The 18,586-nt window shown below is 35.0% G+C and overlaps 1 protein-coding gene across 1 annotated transcript; it reads left to right on the top strand.

Annotated features, from left to right (window-relative positions):
• The first annotated feature begins 1,230 nt into the window (after positions 1–1,230).
• Positions 1,231–13,448, top strand: slc34a2b (solute carrier family 34 member 2b). Its single transcript, XM_088924965.1, has 13 exons — positions 1,231–1,321; positions 3,778–3,850; positions 3,961–4,089; positions 4,433–4,561; positions 4,833–4,976; positions 5,373–5,484; positions 6,299–6,494; positions 7,405–7,500; positions 8,130–8,250; positions 9,021–9,188; positions 9,949–10,065; positions 10,177–10,301; positions 10,513–13,448. The coding sequence occupies exons 2-13, from the start codon at positions 3,781–3,783 to the stop codon at positions 11,065–11,067; spliced, it is 1,962 nt and encodes a 653-aa protein (XP_088781091.1). The 5' UTR covers positions 1,231–1,321; positions 3,778–3,780; the 3' UTR covers positions 11,068–13,448.
• Positions 13,449–18,586: the final 5,138 nt, after the last annotated feature.

Raw genomic sequence — 18,586 nt, 5'->3', positions numbered from 1 at the left:
TTATTCTAAATGATACCAGGGTGAGCTCTAAATTGATATTGAAGTACAACAGCTGATGGCTATGTTGCTTCTGGTCTTTGTTAATCCAATGGCATAGTTAAAAGTTCATACCTTGAAGACAGTGTAACAGAACATAATTTCTGCTATATCGCCTTCTCAAATGTAGACGATAGTGCCTTACTGATCCCAACACAGTCACACGGTTAAAGCTGGCACACGGAGAGCTGCAGAACCCATTACTGTACAGATGGATCAATGGAAAGACTGTAAAACTCACTGTTCCCATAACACTTCTCCACCATAGTTTTCCTCTCCACCACTGTGCTTTCACAACATACTGTAGGATAGTGCAATCCTGGTTAGTAAGAGTCCAGCAAATTGCATACATCACAGCAATATACTGTAGGTTAGTTCTCAATCAAATGTTTTTTAAACATGTAGAACAATTAAGTACTCAAGCAAGTTATTTGTTTAATGAATTAAGAGATTCTTTGGCATTAAATACTTAGCCCGCAGCCCTACTGGACCAGAGCTGTTCATTCATGACATAATGGAACAAATGACTTCCTAAATTGATCAAAAGCTCTCACTCATTGCTTGTCCTTAGAAAATGGGTGAAAGTGGTGTGACCTATAAAATCAGTTGTTGGATTGCAGCTCTCTGGAACCACTTCTAACCTAAGGGAACCACAGACTAAACTCTCTTTCTTTTCAAGCTGGAAACAAAAACCTCCTGCCTGTTGAGAAGCTTATCCAGTCAAGTATTCTCAGGGAATATTTTAGGAATCTAAAGTATACCTTTATAATTCAATGCAATGCATACAGTCAGAGACAAGTTACAAAAATATTAGTAAAGTAAAACATTTTCAGCCTTCAGCATGGATGAAAAATTCTAAATTACATTTTTCTGTGGCAAAACTATATATCTATACTCTAATGTTTATATTATATTTGTCACACACCCTTGTGTTTTTCTATGTTTAGATTACAGGTATCCAATTCATGTTATGATGGAAATTATACACATTATGAAATATCAGTTAAAAACACTTCCACATTAATTCAGGCTGCTCTGCAGAAATTGTTGCACATGTGAATTGATTACTGTCCTACATTCCAAGCAGATATCACTGAGGTTACAGGCAGGCAGTGCCTTCCAGCGTTACACTCACATGTGATGATAACCCTTGAACAATCAAAGGGCTTGCTCAGTGCCAACTGCTATATAAAGTAGAATGAAACCCGCACAAATCAGGTAGTTTTTCAGAAGATAATCTTACTGCTAAGGAGTACCTCAGTCACCACCAAGAACATCATAGCTGGTGAGTTAAAATAATTTATTTTACATTCGACTGGCAACACAGCAATGCGTGTGTTTAACAGTTCGAGAGGATACTTTAACATCGTTTATTCAGAGACCACTAAATAAAGGGGTTATACATAACCTGACTGGCGCATGTAGGTGTTACGGGTTACATTTACTCTTAATGAACCAAGCCGTAGGTTTATGCCAGCGAAACTAAACCATACAGTATGTCATTTAATGGAAATAACCGTGTGTTCAGGTGTGAGACCTAACATCATCAATGATTCATCAATGTTTAAACAGCACACCGCTTTGTAAGAAACCTTTAATGGAGATTTACTACAGTACGTTCAAAACTTTTAGATCTGTATTAGCTGTAATTTGAGTAGATTTTATTATTATTACTGCTGCTCCTATTAATACTTTAATATTAATCGTGTCTTGTTAATATGTAATAGTTTATAAGTGCTAACTTAAACCAGAATATATTTCAATACGAAAAACTAAGTCCAAACGTCCATAAAAGGTGTATTCAGCAAATATTGAACATCTGTGCTGAACATGGTGTCAAAAGTAAACGTTTCAAAAGCTGTTTCAAAATAATAAACAACTTAAACAGAATACATGAAATGAGTACAAACAATTCAGGGAGTAAATACATTTTTTTTTAATTTTCGTATTATTCACGTAAGGACTTCTTACCGTAGACAAAGTTTTGAAACTATAAAAAGATTCACCGAAAACAAGAAAGTAAATAATCTGGCTAAATCAGGACGCGGCAGGTTGTAGACCCACAGTATCGCACCAAGCTGTATTGATCTATGGCATTCATTGACAGGATTTTTGCAATGTCTTGACAGATCAGATCGCATTTGCTCCTTTATTTCTCACAGATAAATTAGCTAATGGTTTAAAGCAAAGACATAATAGGCTGTCCTGACAGAATAGAATGAGCTCTTATAATACACAAATACGTGTATTACACCTCATTGGATTATTGTATAGGAATATACCTGTGTTTTGCGCACAGGGGGTGAATTGGGTCATTTAAAGGCATGACACAAATTATCCATACTTCTATACTCACAGTGCATTAAGTACCTTCTGCGACACTATGGGAAGGCATGTTCACTTAATGTATTAATGTAATAGATTCTAAAACACCATACTTTCTCTATCAAGCCTACGTAAAATAAGTCATCGTATCACATTGACTTCGACATCGCAAATAGTTGTCGTGTTATATACTGTATAACAAGGTATTTTATACTGCCAAGGAACTTTATCTAGTAATTACAATGTTAATTGTTTTGCACCAATTTATATCAAAAGACTTTATTTTAAATTTCTCTCTTCAAAAACAGGGGAAGAAACAAACTTTGCATATATGTGGCCCACTGCACGCATGACATATTTCTAAGTGTTGATTATTCAAATTTTTTATTTTTTACACAGAATATATTCAATTTAGTTATGCCAATATGTCTCAAGTATTATTTAATGCATAGTAATGACATTTCTATATGCTTGTAAGGTATTGAAAATTATAAGTTATAAACATACATTGGTTTATTTTGTTTTTAGAGCTATTATTTCTTAAAGAACAAAAATAATTTCAGTTAGAATAGTAAAACATATCAATATATTAAATATAGAATTATTATCATATTAATCATTTTGAGGAGAAGTCTTTGTGAGTCTCCACCTTTAAGGCAGAATAGCAGTGGTTAGGACTGTGGACCTATGAGAGATTAATGGGTTCAGTTCCCGTATGGGATACTGAAGTCATAGCTGTGATCAAAGTACTGTACTTTACTCCAATTTCAAAGTAAAGGAATAGAACATACTGCATTAGGCTTTGGATGCAAAAGAGAGAAGCTAGATCATGATGAGAATCGGTGTTCGATTGCACTGTCAGAGATTTTCAGGAGGCTTTAAGATTTTCCACTGTCACCATCTTGTGACAACAACATGTGGTTGTAGTAGCATGAAATACGTGGGATGATACAAAAATAATTTAGGAACTAATCTGGATACAACTGTACACTGCAAAACTAGGGAAATTAGAATGTATCCACAGAGAGCTTCAAAAAGGATGATCATTTTTGTAATGCAGGTTGGGATTATTTCTTTTACGAATACAGCTATATTATATCTAGCTGCTAAATTAGTCCTTGTATTTGGGAATGTGGGAAGATAAGTTAACTGTACACAGAAGTACAGTTCCCATGGCTGATTTTTTTAGCAGAAGAATATCAACAACAGCAACATGTTTCATTCATAGAAGAACCAGACTTGCTTAATATATTTTAACTGTGTATTTAATTAACATGCCTGTAAAATTACAGTTATTTTGTTGCACTTTAATAGAATTTCATTAGTTTGCCATAAGTATTACTTTAAAAAGAAACTGTTGTGACTTCTAAAGAAATGTGTAGGTGTGTTTTTAAATTGCATTTCTTTCTTTTCCAGACAATGGCTCCTCGACCAGAGCTGGAGAATGCTTCTTCAGGAGAACCCAAAGACCCCACTCAGGGACTAAGTGGTACGTTTTGTTTTTAATTATACTGTAGCAGCATTTCTTTTTCATGACAGCACTTAATTTAAAACAAGAGAATTAACATTTCTGTTCTTTTTCCTGTTTCATCTCAACAGTTGGTTCAGGGGTACCACCAAAGGAGCCTGTGATTCACCCAGCCTGTTCCACTGTTGCGTTGGTGAACGATGAAGCAGAAGATCCTTGGGCCCTTCCTGAACTCCAAAGTGTGGGAGTCAAGTGGTCAGGTAAAAAAAAGGCCCCAAAACGTCCCCTTACTCTTCCTAGTTAGGATAAATTCTTCCTTAATTACACTGTCCACTAAGAACCACCTATTGTGACTGTGGAAAACAATAACAGCCATTTGTTTCTTCTCAGAACCCTTTAATTTGTTGTAGTCAACCCACCATCCATACATGTACAGTGGCGCCATGATCTTTACTGACTCAGTCTCAGTCTGACTCAGTCTTACTGACTCAGTCGTAGAATCTTAGTTTCATTCTTTGTCTCCTGTTTGTCCTAAAAGTAGTACTTTGGTCTTTTTAAGTTACTGATTTTTTTCCTCCTTTGATTTCTTTTCTATTCATTAAGACTTGGACACCAAAGGAAAGATTCTCCGTGTTCTAATTTCCATTGGAAAGTTTTTTTTACTGCTTGGATTCCTTTACATGTTCGTCTGCTCATTGGATATCCTGAGTTCTGCCTTCCAGCTTGTAGGAGGTAGGAAAATAAAGAAAACAAGAATATAATAATATATACACAATGCTATTTTTGTCTACTATTTTTTATGTTTTACTATAGTTGATGTTCAAATTGAAATAGCAAAACTGTTTTTTTTATAGAGCTTAGTTAATAAATTAGTCATACAGTAAATAGCTTAGTAATAGATTTAGTAAGAAGGTCTAGATGTGAGACGTTTGATTATATTCAAAATCTTTAATAGCATAAGTAGGTCCAGTGATAATAATTAATTGTTCAAACTCCTCAACAGGGAAGGCGGCAGGTGATATTTTCCAAGACAATGCTGTGCTGTCAAATCCCGTGGCTGGACTGGTGATTGGAGTTTTGGTTACAGTGCTAGTTCAGAGTTCCAGCACATCTTCCTCAATCGTGGTTAGCATGGTTTCCTCTGGGTGTGAGTATTTTTGAAAAAAAATATATGATTTGGGACTAGGGTTTGCACAGGGCAAGTTAAAACCATTTATTAATTGAAATGGCAGAAACCTCAAAACCTCAAGGGAAAAGTAACACTCATTTTCAGCCAAAAGATTGTCAGAACAAGATTAATTTACAGGCAACTTAAAAAATGGAAAGTTAAATTATATAAAATCTGTCCTGGACATGTTGAATTTCATATTATACATGGCATGTAGATAACAATGCAAAATAACCCATAGTCCTTTTATCAACAGTTATAATACAGATTATTAAAGTGTTGTGTAATGATATATGCAGTACCACACAGTTTCATACAGCATATTGGAAAAAAATAAACCCTATATTTTCTCGTTATTTTCTCTATGTGTAATAGTGTTAGAGGTCCAATCTGCTATACCTATTATAATGGGGGCCAACATTGGAACCTCTGTGACTAACACCGTTGTGGCAATGATGCAAGCTGGAGACAGAAACGAGTTTCGGAGGTATGGATGACACTAATGCCCAAACAGGAAGCCCAGACTTTCTGGATTTAAATAGTAGTATTTAAACTGATTATAAAATGTTGTGTTTTGTGTTAGGTAACTATCAAATAAAGGTACATTTTGTAAAAAAACAAATGTAAATTATTTATTGTTGCTTACCTTTTGTAGAAAAAAAATGTTTCTCTAATATTAGATACTGTAGATACTTCATTGATCCCGTGAGGGAAATGGCCAGTTATTATGGCCAGTAGCCATATCACCTTGCAACTCACAACTGACAGCCCACTAAAGCTAAGCAGGTATGAGCCTGGCCGGTACCTGGATGATATTACCTCCTGGGAAAAAATAAGAAGTGATGTTAGTGGGACCATTGTGACAGGGACACTATACTGTAAAAAGGCGCTATCCTCCAGATGAGATGTAAAACTGAAGTCCTGACTCCCAGGTTGTTTCTAGAAAAGAGTAGGGGTTTTACCCCAAATTTCCCATTGACCCTTACCAGTCATGGCCTCCTAATAATCCCCATCTATGAATTGGCTTCATCACTTGTTTTCCACCCCACTGGTAACTGATGTGTGGTGAGCGTTCTGGAGCACTATGGCTAATGTTGCATCATCATAAGTGGATAGGTGGTGGTGGAGGAGTCTCCATTACCTGAAAAGTGCTTTGAGAGGAGTGTCCAGAAAAGTGCTACATGTATATAAGTGTAAGGAATTAATTATAAATCTAAAAATACATCATTTCAGTAGAATGCCTGGGTAATAAAATAATGCTTAGAAATGTTTTTTTTTTAATATTTCTTTTAATTCCTCAGGGCTTTTGCTGGAGCCACAGTCCATGATTTTTTTAACTGGCTCTCAGTACTTGTGCTATTACCGCTAGAGGCAGCAACTGGCTACCTGTACCGTTTGACACAGCTGGTCATTGACTCATTTAATATCCAAAGTGGGGAAGATGCCCCGGATTTGCTGAAAGTCATCACAGACCCCTTAACAAAGACAATCATTCAGGTAAGAAATCTCATTTGCAAATTCTACAGATCAGTCCTAGTTCTTTGTCAGCAAGTTTTCTAGATCCCTGTTAAGCAAAAGAACCTAAAATGCTGGGAGAAGGTGTTAATTTGGTCACTTAAGCTAATTAATGAGGTGGTTTGGTTTACATCATTAAGAGATTGGTTGAAATGAAAAACTGCAGACGTACCAGCCCACTAGGATGATGATTGTACTTCCCTGATATTGAATAACATTTGGGTAGGTGCTGGAAAAATCAAAGTTTCTTTCAGGAGTTGCCACGTCTCTTACTAAAGCTTCTGTAGCAGGTGTTAGCTGTTCTCTATTATTTACCTACAATATGTTTACCTAAATTATATACATTGAGTTAAATTATACTGTATAAAGAAGGATTAATGAAAATGTCTACAAAACTATTTGAAAACAGGTGAAACAGTGGCATTCTGTTTTTCTGGACTTGGAATGCTATCTGTGTGGAGTTTGTATGTTCTCTCTGTGTTTCCGTGGGTTTCCTCCAGGTGCTCCGGTTTCCTGCCACAGTCTAAAAATGCATATTGGTAGGCTAATTGGCTTCTCGGAAAATTAACCCTGGTGTAAGTGTGTGCGTGTCTGACCTGCGATGGACTGGTGTCCTGTCCAGGGTGAATCTTGCCTTGCACCCATGACTCTAAACTGGATGAAGAAGTTAGAAGATGGATGGATTGTTTGAAAATTGTTCTATAAATATGAAATGACTTTAGAAGACACTAATTGATTCTGGGTGTTCTGATTATACATTTTGTAATGCTGGTAACTTTCAACTTCTGAAAATTATTTAGCTAATTTATGATGATGAGAATCAGAGCTCTTGTTTTTAGTACAGATTTCTTCAAAGAAGGGTGTTTCAAATATAAATATGTTTTTCTTTTAGCTTGACAAATCTGTTATCAATGAAATTGCTACTGGCGATCCTGCAGCAAAGAACAAAAGCCTGATCAAAATCTGGTGTAAAACTCAAACAATCATCGTAAGTAAACTTCCAGCAGGTAATGTTCTAGTGACCATATATAGGTATCCTGTAATAATACATTCATTTTTGTGCATTCAGTATTACTGTATTATGTTACCATATAGGGTACGTACTGTATACCGAAGAGAAGTAAACTGAATCTGACTTATAACAAAATGTTAAAGTTTACATTAAGTGAAAATTCCCAGTTAATTAATATAGTAACTGTTAAGGGTCAGAGGAGATGGAAGCAATGTTTTAACAAATACAGTGTGACATGTAAGTAGATTTTAAAAACAACAAAGTGTGTGTAAATTAAGTTCAATATACTAAGTATTTAAAGAAAGCAATAGTTAATTATTTTTCAAATATGCTACCATTAGCCCTGTAAAAAAAGGGAAGACGGGTAAAACACAAAAAGACATTAAAATGAACTTTTTAGGAAGATAAGGTACTTTTACAGTACATACAATTAGAGTTCAGGGTGTTCTTTCTTGCTTTAAATTTGTGGTTTATAGTCACATTAAATAGTGTGCATTTGTACATTGAATAATCAACCTACTCCAGCTTTTAATACTTAATGTCTCTCAGCTTCCAAATCGTCAATGATATACCTTTTCTATAAAGTTGTTTGTTTGTTGCTGCAGACAGAAAAGAATGTGACAGTGCCTGGGACTGAAAACTGCACTTCTCCCAGTCTCTGTTGGTCAGATGGCAATATCACATGGACCCTGAAAAACGTTTCTGAAAAGATAAACATTGCAAAATGTAAGTGCCATTACATGTCTAATCAAAGGCAACCTAAAAATAAATCAATTGACAAAATCTGAGTTATCGTCTGTGTAAACACAAAACGTCCCACTGGAGTCTTCATTCTCCAGATTTCCTTAATTGCCTTATAGTCTCTCATGAGATGGTATGAGATTTACAATGTGTGGTTTCTATTTATTTACAGTAATCCACATAGTAGTTTGAAGCCAACTATTAGTGAAGAAAAAAACTATGCCAGTCCATAAAAAAGTAATCCTAGAGCAAGCTATCCGAGTCCCACTGGCTTTGAATTTTGTCATACAATGGGTCCTTTTCAAATTATGCAGTGACTAAGCAAACTATTCCACCTTGCCATGGCCCCTCGCTATTTTCTTAAGGGACTTATTCCCAACTATTCTGCCCTGTGTGCAGCAGAGCTGCAAGCTAAACAAGGCAAGCAAATCAGGTACTTTACTCTTGAGTATGTCTTGTCTGGTTTCATGTTAAACAATGACTGGGTTTTTGATAAAATACAAATGAAAACCCTCTGCAGATAACAGAAACCAATGTATGAATTAACCAAAAGGTGTAAGCAAAAAAAAAAGGCACTCAGCAAGATTTTCGATAACTAATATATTACATCTTTCCCATATGTTTCCTCATCTGTTGGATTAAGGTGAATTTCCGTCGGTGGGCTGTTTATTGACTTATTCATGAAATCTGAAACAGTATGTAATTGTTTCTGTCAGTTATTTGGTTAATCTGTTTCATTACTTTTTTTTCACCAGGCAATCACATTTTTGCGAACTCTTCTTTGTCGGATCTGGCTGTTGGCCTTATCCTCCTTGCCTTGTCCTTGCTAGTGCTTTGTACCTGCTTGATCCTTATCGTGAAACTGCTTAATTCCATTCTCAAAGGACAAGTGGCAGCAGTTATCAAAAAGATCATCAACACAGGTAAGACTCTTATATTGTTTGAAAGACAAAAATAATTTCCTCTGCCTTACCTTTAAAGTAGCTACAAATACAAATATAGGATTCACATATTTACCTAAATTTTGTACTGTAGTCCAATGAAAGAAAAGCAGTTTTAGCTCATTTCCAAGCAGCAGATTAAATTTTCAATGGAATTCTATTGAAATGAATCATTTAGAAATCTGATACACATATACGCACCTGCAACCTAAATAACCCAATGAACCATGATCAAGAAGCATAAAGGGCCCCTTCTGGCTTTTTTTAGAGAGGTCTATAGACTACATGAGTGTAATAATGCTGCAGATAGCAATCAAACTCTTTTGACCAGGACTGTATCACACACACATCATGAATGTCTCCATTAGGAAGGCTGCAGTTGCATGCCTTAAACTGCATTCAGTATATTACAACAGGACTAGTAGATGTCTTGAAAGGTAATATGGGTGATTTACATCTAAACATGCAAACTGAGAATCCATATCTAAATCTGAGTACACAAAAGCCTGTTTTTAAGCACTCATCCTGACTAAGGGCAGATAGGATGTCAAAGATTGTCTTCAACTTAAAATTTTGACCTGCTTTAGCTATCTCATGTTCAGCAGATTATTATTTATTCCTCCTCATCCTTGAATGGGAAAGATATATACTGTATATATTCTTGAAACACCTTAAAGCAAAATTCTAATACATAATGTCATGGAAATGAACACATTTCTATGTTTCATTCTTGTTCTTACAGATTTCCCATTCCCATTTGGGTGGGTGACTGGATATATTGCCATTCTGGTTGGAGCAGGAATGACTTTCATAGTCCAAAGCAGCTCAGTGTTCACCTCTGCCATTACCCCCCTAGTTGGTAAGTGATGTGCGGTATTTGCCTTGGTGTTATGACTCTATGCTTTATAAATATAGTCTTCACAGACACTTGTCAGAATACTTATTTTCCTCATTTCTTTTTCCTTAACAGGCATCGGAGTAATAAGCATAGAGAGAGCGTACCCACTAACTTTGGGTTCAAATATTGGTACAACCACTACATCTATATTAGCAGCTATGGCAAGTCCTGGAGAAACACTTGCCAACTCATTGCAGGTCAGCAATGACCTCTTTCAAGTTTCTGAATTGTCATTCCTGATTTTTTTCTCCATATCATTCAGGGAAATATCTAGTTCCAAATCTCATGCTCTAAGCAACCTCATACTAATTACACTTGCAGTTGACTAATTGTAACAAAAAAAGAGTGAGAAACTCCGATACATTTCGGTATCAATGCTGATTTCCTTTTGTTATTTTTTATTCGCAGATTGCTCTATGCCACTTCTTTTTCAACATCTCTGGGATTCTGCTGTGGTACCCAATCCCTTATACACGTATTCCTATACGTATGGCCAAGGCACTGGGTGATCGTACTGCTAAGTACCGGTGGTTTGCTATCATGTACCTGGTGCTCATGTTCTTGATCATGCCTCTTACTGTATTTGGGCTTTCAGTGGCAGGCTGGCAGGTCCTTGTTGGAGTTGGTGTGCCAGTTGTGGTTCTCATCGTGGCTGTGATTATTATTAATATCATGCAGTCCAGATGGCCACAATACTTGCCCAAGGTGCTGAGGACCTGGGAGTTCCTCCCCAAATGGATGCACTCTCTTAAGCCTTGGGACAGGGTGATCACCTCTATGCTATCATTCTGCAGAACCCGCTGTTGCTGCTGTTGCAAGTGCTGTAACAAAATCAGCAGTGAAGAAGATGGAACTGGTAAAGAGAAGAGAGGATCGCTTGAAATGTATGACAATCCAGCATTGGAAACGGATGAAAATTGTCACAAAAACACACAGATTGAGGCAAAAACAACAAATTTGTAGCACTGCTCGATTTAAGTTGACAATTTGAAACTTTTTAAAGCATGTAAGGGGTTTTCTGTTCAGGAATAGCCAATTCTGTTCCAGCTCCTGAACCCGATGACATCAAACAGCGTCAACTTTGACCTCAGAGAACAACTAATGTAAAGAATTAAAAAATCTCGAAAGAAAGTTAATGCAAGAAATGACTAGGCAAAAAGATGCCAAATTGAAGATACAGAAGAAAGGTGTTAATACATTGGATATTTAGAATATTTATATTAGTCAGAGGAAATTTTAACAATGATGGTAAAAACAAATGTGCTTTGATAGCATAGGACAAAAGAAAAGAACTGGATGGTTTCATTTTTACAGAGTTATTTATGTTTTTGTATACATTTAAGTATGTATATAAGAAGGATTTAATTTATGTGTCTTAATTAATGGGAACGAATGTGGGCAACTGATTTATTGAAGTGATTTGGGAAATAATTATAAGATCGTGAGACCAACACAAAAAGTATGACTCATCCATATCTTGTGTTTTATATATATAAGTGCTGTTCGTAAAATGAATAATAACCCCAAAACACAAATCACTTTCTCAGTGATCACACAATACATTTGTGAACTACCTATAGAGACAGTTTTTAAGTCTCACAAAGAGAAAACAAAAAACTAGTCAAAGTAGTGAATCACATACTGTACACCCGACTAAATCACAATCTTGTGCATTTTTTGTTAAGAAAACTAGGATGAATAGGGAATACAAGTGATAATTATGAACTAAAGTCTAATTTATACCATTCAACCTTCAATATTTGTTTAGAAATGTGATTCATGAAAAATGTAGTAGTGTAAATTGTGCAAATTGAGCAGCACTGAATTCAAGTCTATATGATAAGTCACTGGGGCTGATTGCAGGGAAAATGGTAGTCATATCAGCAGATTTGTAGATTTGTAGACTTCCTACATTGCTCACTTTGCAGATACTGTAGGTCTCATAGATTGAGAATACATGTCTTACAGCAAAAGTTTGTCATACAGTCACATGAAATTCACAGCAGTGACTAATCTGACTTTAAGGAGTCAAAAGCCTGCTGTGTATTTTAAATAGTCATTATCTGCAATAAAATGTATATACGTTTTTTTTGTATTTGCAATACTGAAAAAAAATCATTCTCTTTTGGAGAGAGATTTTTAAAGTGTTTTGCTCCAGATCTCATTAAATTAATTATAAAAGTTTGGAAGTGCAGATCTTTCAAACAACATATGCAAGCATTTTCTTCCAGTTGTTTTTTCATCATTTTAATTAGTCTCTATGGGGAAAAAAAGGAAAAAGTGGAGCAAACTTTGCACAGGTGTAAAATGTGGTAACACTTTAGATTGGGGGTTACAAAAGCTATTTATAAATGTTTTATTACTTATTAATGAAACATATTAATAAGGTATTAATAAAACAGGTTGACTAATGGAAATAATTAACCTCTTTTGTAGATTAATTGCTTTGTACTATCAAAAACCTATTTATTTTATTCAGTCATAAACTGTAATCTTCTTATTACTCATCTACAGTGTGACCACAAATTGTTGGAAGTTGTTTTATTTATGTATGCTATAGGTGTTAATAGTCATGTGCGCTTGAATGTGCTGTTGTGGTGGTTTTTTTTCTTTTTTGGAAAAGCTATGCAAAATATTTAAGAAAGTTTCTATTTATGCCAAAATAGAGGATATATACAGAGTTTACAAAATAAATGTGTATGTGTTTATATCTACAGTATACTGTATATCTACTGTATAGATATACTATACTGTATAGACATAATGACTTGTCTTGCTTTTTTGAAAATATATTCAGCGATCAGTGCTGCTTTTATTATGTGTTTATATATTCCCTCTTTAAGGAATATGTAACGAGTTTCATTTAAACACATTTCTTTCTCATTTCTCTTCCTGTCATAAATTTTATGGAGACATTTCTGAAATCATACTTCCAGAGAACATACAAAACAAGGAAATAATCTTTGCACCATGTCTTTGCTCATCGGTAATCCTGATTCAGTACTTTTATTTTTTTAATGTGTCACAATTTCTCATTCAGTTTTTCAGTTCTTTTGTGCAGGGGAGGTAAGCCTAATACTGTGATCAGAAACAATAACTTTAAGTATCACATGGACAATTTACATAGGCACGTACAAAGAAAAGTCCACAATTTCAGTGTTCTGTACATACAGAAATTTAAATCACTCCAAAATGCCTGTACAACTGAAATGTCTGTGTTTTACTTGGTTATTTTTATTGTGCCCTGAAATTATTTTTGGATTTTGCAACATTTTATTATACTGTGAGCATGTGTAATTACTGTAACCACTTGTATCAAAATAAAAGTGGCTTTGAAAAAAGAATTCCATCTTTCAATAGTTCTTTTTTAGTATTCAGAGCATTAGAACCATAAATAGAGAAGTCAAGGAATAGTAACTAATTATCTACGAATTTGTCAAGAAAAACACTCAAAATTGATATTTACACAATCTCGTCGAAATTTTCCTTCTGAAAAACTCCTCACCTCTGCAATTATTTTCCATGTCAGATCCAAGCATTATTGTAAAAGGTTTGATGTTTATCTGATAGGTTATGTTTCAGTTGTGGAAAACACTGTGGTTCTTTAATAAACCCATTGCACCATTGTTATTTTGAAGAAGCTAATTATTGTACTTATTTTTATAGACAAAAAAATCAATTGAAAGCTATTTCAGTTTCTGTGATGGGCATAGTTGCCGTAGAAACAGAAGACCTACTCTGTAGTACAAGTAATCAATATTTAAATGTATAGTCCAGCTTAGGGGACTTTATAGAAATGTCTATAATTTGACTAGATTTAAAGACTAAAACATTAAGCAAAATATATCTACGCAGTTGAAAAGTTAATTTAATTTTTTTAAACTATGAGAATTAAGCATTTTTTGGTGTCATTATGAGTAAAAAAGAAAAACTTAATATGTTTCTTTACTTGAACACACACTGTTAAATGACTGCAACAATAATATCTTTACATTAATATGGCTCTGTGTGACATTTTGGCTCAGTTCTAGCTCCTGTATCAAAAATGTAAATCTGAGCCACATCAATTTATTGTCTGACAGGCCAAGGCTAGAAACATGGTGAGCTGGTAAGTTATGAAAGTGAAGTAAACCATGAATCAGGCTATTAATATCACTATAAAAGTGAAAAACACTTTGTCTTTCATTAGCTTTGTAATTTAGCTTTATAAACCTCTGATGCTAATTGGTTTGCTTTATTAATTTATGTTTTAAAACTTTATGTTTTTAGATTTACAGATACATATCTGTTCATAGCTGATATCTCACTAGTCGTTTGGAAAATATTTGTGTGCTTCTTACAAGTGCTGATTTACATGTGTACTGTGTTACGTAGCTGTCAGTGCAAGGTAATGTCTTTGCTCACAGCCTGGGACTTTCCAACCAAACTCACATCACCATGTTGCTTTGAAATGTACTTACAAATGTGTACCTGATTGTGTAATGGCTTTGTGTAATACTGTATATGAGAACATGAAGCTTATTTACAATGAGTCCAGGTGAGACAGATGCAGGTTGATTTTATCAAAGATTATTTTATATCCAGTGGTATTTTACAAACCTTTATGTATAATTTGTCTTGTTTATGTTTCTGCCAATGAAGTTTCATTTTCCATTAGAAGTAACACTGAGTTTCTGCAAGTTAGGATATATAAATATATTAATTTTGCCAGAGCAAAAGATTTCTGTGACATTAGCTGTTTTGCTAAACACCATAACTTTAACTTTATAACTTTATTGTCCATCCAAAAGGGTAGAAACGTGTCGTTGGCATCTCTATACAAAACTACAAAAAGCAACACTCATCTCACTCTGCCCATATTACACTACCATTACACATAATCCGATAGCTCCATATAGGAAACAGTCAGTTAGCTGAGTTTAATATACTGACGGCACAGGGAACAAAGGATTTCTTGTATACATTTTTCTTTGTCACGGGAATTCTAAAAGGCCTCCCTGATAGCAGGTGGAAATGGAAATGAAGAGGCTGGGAGAGGTCATCAATGATAAGATGATATTTCTTTTGAACTGCAATAAGCTGTTTGTGTGGCCAACCAATTACTAGAATAATTAACAATTCTTGGCAATTTCCCTTTACTCTTAATACTCAGGCTACCATGCCATACCACGATATCAAAAGTAGATGTTTTCTACTAATATTTTAGAAATCCTTTCTAAAACATTTTGACTCATCCCAAACCCATTCAGCTTTCAAAAACATACACTGATTAGACTTCTTAAAAATGAATTTGGTATTCCCTGCAAAGTTTATTCATCTTTTACTCTTCCTAAATATTTGACATTGAACAACCTCCACAGGCTGATATAGACTGATTAATTAGGGAGAGAGTTAGAAAATCTAATGTATTACACTCACATATAGTTAGTTCTTTTTATCAATATTAATGTGAAGTATACTTGAGTGACACCACCTTTCCAGTTTTATATATCTGTTCAAAGTAATTCTCCACCCCTTCTCAGTCAAATCCAGTAAACAATCCTACTTAGGGCCATATCATCTGCGTACTTTAATAGATTAACAGAAGTTCCGTGCCTTTTCTTTTCATGTGTAGATACACGTGGAAAATAGTAAAGGTGAAAAAACACTGCCACGGAGAACACCAGTATTTAAAACAATTCCATTTTACAATGTAAAAATAAATAGACCATAAATAGCACAATGTCCATAAATCTGGAGAAAATGTTGCAAATATGGAAGAAGATTACATCTGCTTTAGAAAGCACCTACAATGTATTTCCTATTTAAATGTTTTATTTTTTAGTGAAGCAGGTATCTCAGATAATGACACTCAGTGACCTAGAAGGATCACTTAGAGTTGTACTATAATGAAAGCAGCTTGTACTGTACTTCTTAAGGTTTATGAGGCTGTGTGTTATCAGTGAGTATCTGATTTAGTTTCATAAAGTACCTTTAAAACCAGGAACTTTGCTCTCAACAGATGACAGACAATAAAGATCTCATGGCTAGTAGCACTTAATACAATTTTTTTAATCTCTTATTCTGTACAATAACTGATTACATACTGTACCACACTTTTTAATATCTACCAGAAATACTAGAAAATTTAGTATATAGATTTATATAGCACTTTACTATATCATACAACATACAGTACTGCTACATGCATAATATTGTATTGTAAAAAAAAAATTAAAATTGATTTTTTCTTTTTGTCTTTTTATTATATTTTTTACAGCAAACAACAGAGGAAGAGTTACTATTCTGGCATAGCTGAGAATTAGTGTCCTTGAACTGATAAAATGTTTCCAATATGAAATGGAAAGAGTGAGCAGTGGGCAATAAAATATAACCTTCCTTGAAGGCATTGCAATTGTATAGCTGACTGCTTATAAAAGGTAAACCCCATGTGTGGGTCAAAGAGTTTGAGTGGAGGAGTGCCCGTGTGTTTAAAGGAAGATACTGCATGCATGCTGACCAACGCAGTGATTCAATTACAGAAGAGATGTGATAGACAAGACTTTATACTAACTCACTTGTATTCTTTAGTTTTCACATTTTTCTCATGATAGCATATTATGCTTGCATTTAGAAAGCTCGTGTTATCTGCTTATATGCACACCTGTTCACAAAATCACCAACCTTATAACGTTGTACAGCCGAATTTAAGAATACTGACAAAAAAATAAAGCAAAACTCATTATTGGCTCATTATTGTCATTTGCAGTAAAAGCCGTGACCTGGAGTGTTAGGTACACATTTACGTGCAGATGTGAAATCATGGCGTGAGCCAGACATCCAAGCAGTGAACAGTAGTAGCACCATCAGGATTAGGATGAACAGCAGCACAAACTTCTTCTCATACCCAGTCTGCAGGAGTGCATCCTTTCTGATCAGAATGTGAACAGAGGAGACTGGCCTGGCAGCATGCTCCTAGAGCATGAATTTCCCCTAAACAGTGGAGTGTACACGTGTGAAAGTCAGCAGTTTTATCACCCTGCAATTCACAGCTAGCAGCCCACTGAAGCTAAGCAGGTGTGAGCCTGGCCAGTACCTGGGTGAGAGACCTCCTGCTAAAAACTAAGGTTGTTGCATGAAGTGGTGTTTGTAGGGCCAGTATGGGGTGCTCACCCTGCAGTCTATGCGGGTCCCAATGTAACAGTACACAGTCTTTAATCCAATGCCCTCCAAGTTGGCATCCGTTTAAAACAGATATAGCCATTACTGTACTAATTATGTTTTCTTGAAACCAGCCATTGAGAAAAGGGTTAAGGTGCAGATTTTTTTTTAAAAGGATGCTTTCAATGATGTATTATGTAAAACAGGTGCAAGGTGTGCATGGTCCCAGGAGGTCCAGAAAGGTTCATCATTTTGACACTGCAGTATGTTTTCTTTCTTTTTAGCCTGAATGTAACATCTTTTGTTATTTATTTCAAATATTGTCTATTAAGGGGAAAACAGGATTCTATCTAGTTCATTGTTTACAAATCACGTACAAAGGCATCAACAGTTAAACAGTTATATACTGTATCTATCATGAATATCATGAATAACAAGGTTTCTGAAAAACAAAAAGGTTGCTCACCTATAAGGTGTATTGTAGACCTAGACTGGTTCTGTGGCACTGAAAGACTGCAAAAGTTAAAAATGCAAATCCAAAACTTTTAAAGATTTCCTGCTAAACTGTGGCTGGTGCATCGTAAGTATAACCCCCCCCCCCCCCCCCCCGCGTCTTCTGTACATGAGAATTTCCAGTTTGCCTGCATTGAGCATAAAGTGAAACTTACCTACAAGAAAAGCATAGAACATACACTATGCTGTTCAGCAGCTTAATAATATAATGTTATAATAATATGTTTTAGAAACACTTTAGGCACATTGAAAGATTTATTTGGGGTATATAAAAATATTGTCTTTGAGTAGTATTTTCCTTAATATCTTAGCTCTTATAGACAGGAAGGTCAGTTTTACACAGTGCAGGTATATTAATTTACATGTTTAACACTAACTGTAAACAAATATACAGATCATTATCAAATATATTTTTATACTGCAGATTCCAAAAATGGATAATGTGGATAATGATTTTGTTTCAATCTGTGTGGGCCTGCAAATGAATAAAATTAACGTTTACCTAAATCACAGCTTCATGTTTTTTATCGTGATGAATAGTGTCTTCTTGGCACAAAGTAAAAATATCCATGTGTGTTCCAAAACAAACTGTACAATGGTAAATAATTCCAATGAAAGTGACTTGTTAAAGAAAATAATTTGATTTAAGAATTTGATTTAAAAAAACACGTGTTCCCTTAGAGCAGCTGTGCACAACTCCTGTCCTTGAGGGCCACAATCCAGAATTGTATAGGTCTCTATAAATCATCAACAGCTAAAACACACAATTATTACAAATAAGTCAACACATAGTTCAACTGCTAAGTCAGAAGTAATGATAACAAGGAAA

The sequence above is a fragment of the Atractosteus spatula genome, chromosome 1, assembly GCF_055471065.1.
Source record: "Atractosteus spatula isolate fAtrSpa1 chromosome 1, fAtrSpa1.hap1, whole genome shotgun sequence".
NCBI classification, from domain to species: domain Eukaryota; kingdom Metazoa; phylum Chordata; class Actinopteri; order Semionotiformes; family Lepisosteidae; genus Atractosteus; species Atractosteus spatula.
Note: the sequence above shows the minus strand (reverse complement) of the source record. Positions and strands in the feature narration are given on the sequence as shown.